Source organism: Protobothrops mucrosquamatus, unplaced genomic scaffold, assembly GCF_001527695.2.
Source record: "Protobothrops mucrosquamatus isolate PMUCROS unplaced genomic scaffold, P.Mucros_1.0 scaffold2454, whole genome shotgun sequence".
Classification (NCBI taxonomy): Eukaryota; Metazoa; Chordata; class Lepidosauria; order Squamata; family Viperidae; genus Protobothrops; species Protobothrops mucrosquamatus.
Window position 1 is genome coordinate 86,838 of NW_015388526.1, and position 3,151 is coordinate 89,988.

The 3,151-nt window shown below is 38.2% G+C and overlaps 1 protein-coding gene across 1 annotated transcript in view; it reads left to right on the plus strand.

Annotated features, from left to right (window-relative positions):
* RTRAF (RNA transcription, translation and transport factor) overlaps positions 1–3,151 on the plus strand; it is a gene marked incomplete in the record, with an annotated part of 11,139 nt that overhangs the window by 6,818 nt on the left and 1,170 nt on the right. The window contains 2 exon segments of the mRNA XM_015825036.1: positions 703–751; positions 2,982–3,151. Coding sequence (XP_015680522.1) covers positions 703–751; positions 2,982–3,136 — 204 coding nt within the window.

Genomic DNA, 3,151 nt, shown 5'->3' on the forward strand with positions numbered 1-3,151 from the left:
GGTAAAGAACAGCTGCCTCATACTAGCTCAGTGTTTCTCAACCTTGACAATTTTAAGGCATGTGGACTTCAACTCCCAGAATTCCACAGCCAGCATTGCTGGCTGTGGAATTCTGGGAGTTGAAGTCCACATGCCTTAAAATTGTCAAGGTTGAGAAACACTGTACTAGCCCCTACTAAATTCCTTTAGAAGGATTGGTTGGTTAAAAACAGCAACAGTCCCCACAAGCATGCAGGAAAATTATGGAATAAAATCCTTTTGCAGAGGTAGCCCAGGAAGGTCATTCGGGCCATTGATCCACATGGATAATTTTATATGTTCATTTTAATTGAGTGATGAAAGCAAGTTATTTATGAGACAGCTTCTTTGTAGAACAAATTATTTTTTAAATTCTATGTATTTTATTTTGAATTTCTTAACTTCTGAAGCCGCCCTGCCTATAAGTATATGGTTGGTATTGTTCAGCTAAAGTTTTTGCAGGTATGGACAGCAAAATCCCTACACTTGATGATCCAATAATTGGATAATTGGAATGTTCTTAGGAAACATTTACACAGTTCAAGCACAGCAAATTATCTTCAGTCTAGATCGTTACTGCAAAATCAGTAGGAAGTGCCAGATTCAAATTATACAAAGTAATTTGTTTTCCACTTGTGCATAACATTTTGTTTCAGTGATGAGTTTCCTGTCTTTTTCTTTAAGGGTTTGCCTGTCGCCTTAGATAAACATATTCTTGGCTTTGACACTGGAGGTAAGTGATTCTCCACTTGCACTCTCTAAGTCTCTTCCTTTGGCCTTCCAGCCTGATGCCATTTACCATTTATTCAGGACAATCCCTTTTCTTCAAGATTGTGCTACTTTAGCAGAATGAGTTTCCCTTATATGCAGAGATTTATTTTTAGAAAAATGTGCTCATTTGCCAGCAAAATTAAATAATATTATGTCAGAAACTGTACCACATTTGCATTCCAATTTACTGTGAACAATGTTATAATGGCTAATATGCCATAATTTAGTCTGCATTTCCCCATGAAGTTTCATAGTAGTTATACTTTACTTTACTGGTGGGGGGGGGGGGGCAATGGCTCAGTGGTTAAAGACACTGAACTTGCCAGCTGGCAGCCCAGCTTCAAAACCTGAGTGCTACGTGAGGGTGAGCTCCCGTCCTCGCTCCATCTCCTGCCCACCTAGCAGTTTGAAAGCATGTAAATACAAGTAGATAAATAGGTACCACTTCAGAGGGAAGGCGTTCCATGCATCTCAGCATATAATCATGATGGCCACATGACTATGGAAGCATCTTCGGACAATGTTGGCTCCCTCGGCTAAGAAACAGTGATCACTCACCCTCTAGAGTCGGACATGACTGGACAGGGGAAACTTTATCTTTATCTTTTACTTTACTGACTACTGACAGTAGAGATAAAATCAAGTAAAAACAAAGAACATTGTTGGTGAGTTAAAATGTTCATCCAAAGAGATTTGTTTTTAAGGCCTTCTTAAAAACAAAGTTAAGCACCTCAACTGATTAAAAGCAGCATTCCAAAGAATTGGGTAACAGTGAAGAAGGCATGTCTTTGGCAACTGTAAGCAAACCACAGGGACATAATTTATTTAAGACATAAATTTGTCTTAAATTTAGAGGCATTTCATATCCCCATGGCAGAGGTGGGAAATCTATGTGTCTTACATAATTTTTGAGTCTTGTTTTTTTGTAGTACCCTATGACCTCACAAGATCACAGCATCAAAATTTAGCTGGAAACTGCTGAACAATAGCAGCAAAATAAATCACATTTCACAGGGTAGGAAATTAAATTGGTAAACTGAGTCGCAATAGGTTTTATTTATTTATTTATATGGCTGTATATATATATTATATATTACTGCATATATATATATCAATAGGCTGCTTTTTCTTGGTAAAATCCAACCACATCTTTTATGCTCATCCTTCCTTTGTTGTAGAGATGTTTGAAAATTAATCGGGGAACAGTTTTCGGTTCAAAAGATTTACTTCCCCAAAATGCCAAACCGTTGCTGAGAAAATCAAGGTTTGGAAGGAAATGGAACATGCTCAAATTCTCCAGAACAACAGAATTTTTGCAGATTATTCTTAGAATGATACACTAAGAAGACCTCTTGCCCCAGTGCGGCTACAATGGTATTTAAATATCAGGGATGTTCAGTACTTTGAAATCAAAAGCAGAAAAGGTTATGATGGATATTTCTGGATATCCCAGGAAAAGACACAGCTGCTTTAAAAAGTAGCTGATAGCTGCTCGTGTATTCTAAAGCATCTTTTGTGTTTGAATCTAAGGCACCATACAACCCCTGTTAAACATGAAGAATGATAAAATTATAGAGCTGATATTTGGACCACAAAGCTATAAAAAGGTTCATTCCTGAACACGAGACAGATGGCATTTTGTTTTCTGTCACCACAAAACCTTCTGAGGAAGATGATGAAGCCCCATTACTGATGAGTTTCACCCATCTGTTGTTTTTGTTTCCAGCTGTTGACTAGGAAAGCCCAGCATGAGCAAGTGCCTTGTTCCAGTGGATCTGAATATGCTTTTTTCCTCTTCCAAATGACAGCAGCATATTGATATATTAGCCCACAACTCACCAGATGTAGGGTCTTCTATATTACAATGTCAACATGCCTATTTATTCAATGAATGAGTTTGCTTCCAATCTGGGAATAGGGTTTTTGGTGTTTGCTGTTTGTGTTGCGTTTGGACAACAATGAAAGAAAGGCAAAGGAGAACCTCTGTAAGCCATCCTGATGTTTCACCCAACATCCTGACTTCTTTTTCTTTCCTTAATTGCTTATAGTATTCGTGCTTGCTTGGGATGGTTTGCCTGTTGTTTGTTAAGGATGCTTGTTACAAAGGAATTGACTGAGGTCTGTATTTTAGATGCACCACTTAAAGAGTTTTGAACTAAGCTCTGTTTCCCTTTTCTTACCTTCCTCTCCAGATGCTGTCCTCAATGAAGCTGCTCAGATCCTCCGACTATTGCACATAGAAGAGCTCCGTGAGTTGCAGACCAAGATAAATGAAGCCATTGTAGCTGTTCAAGCGATTATTGCTGATCCAAAAACTGATCACAGACTTGGCAAAGTCGGGAGATGAACAAAATAAAAAAAA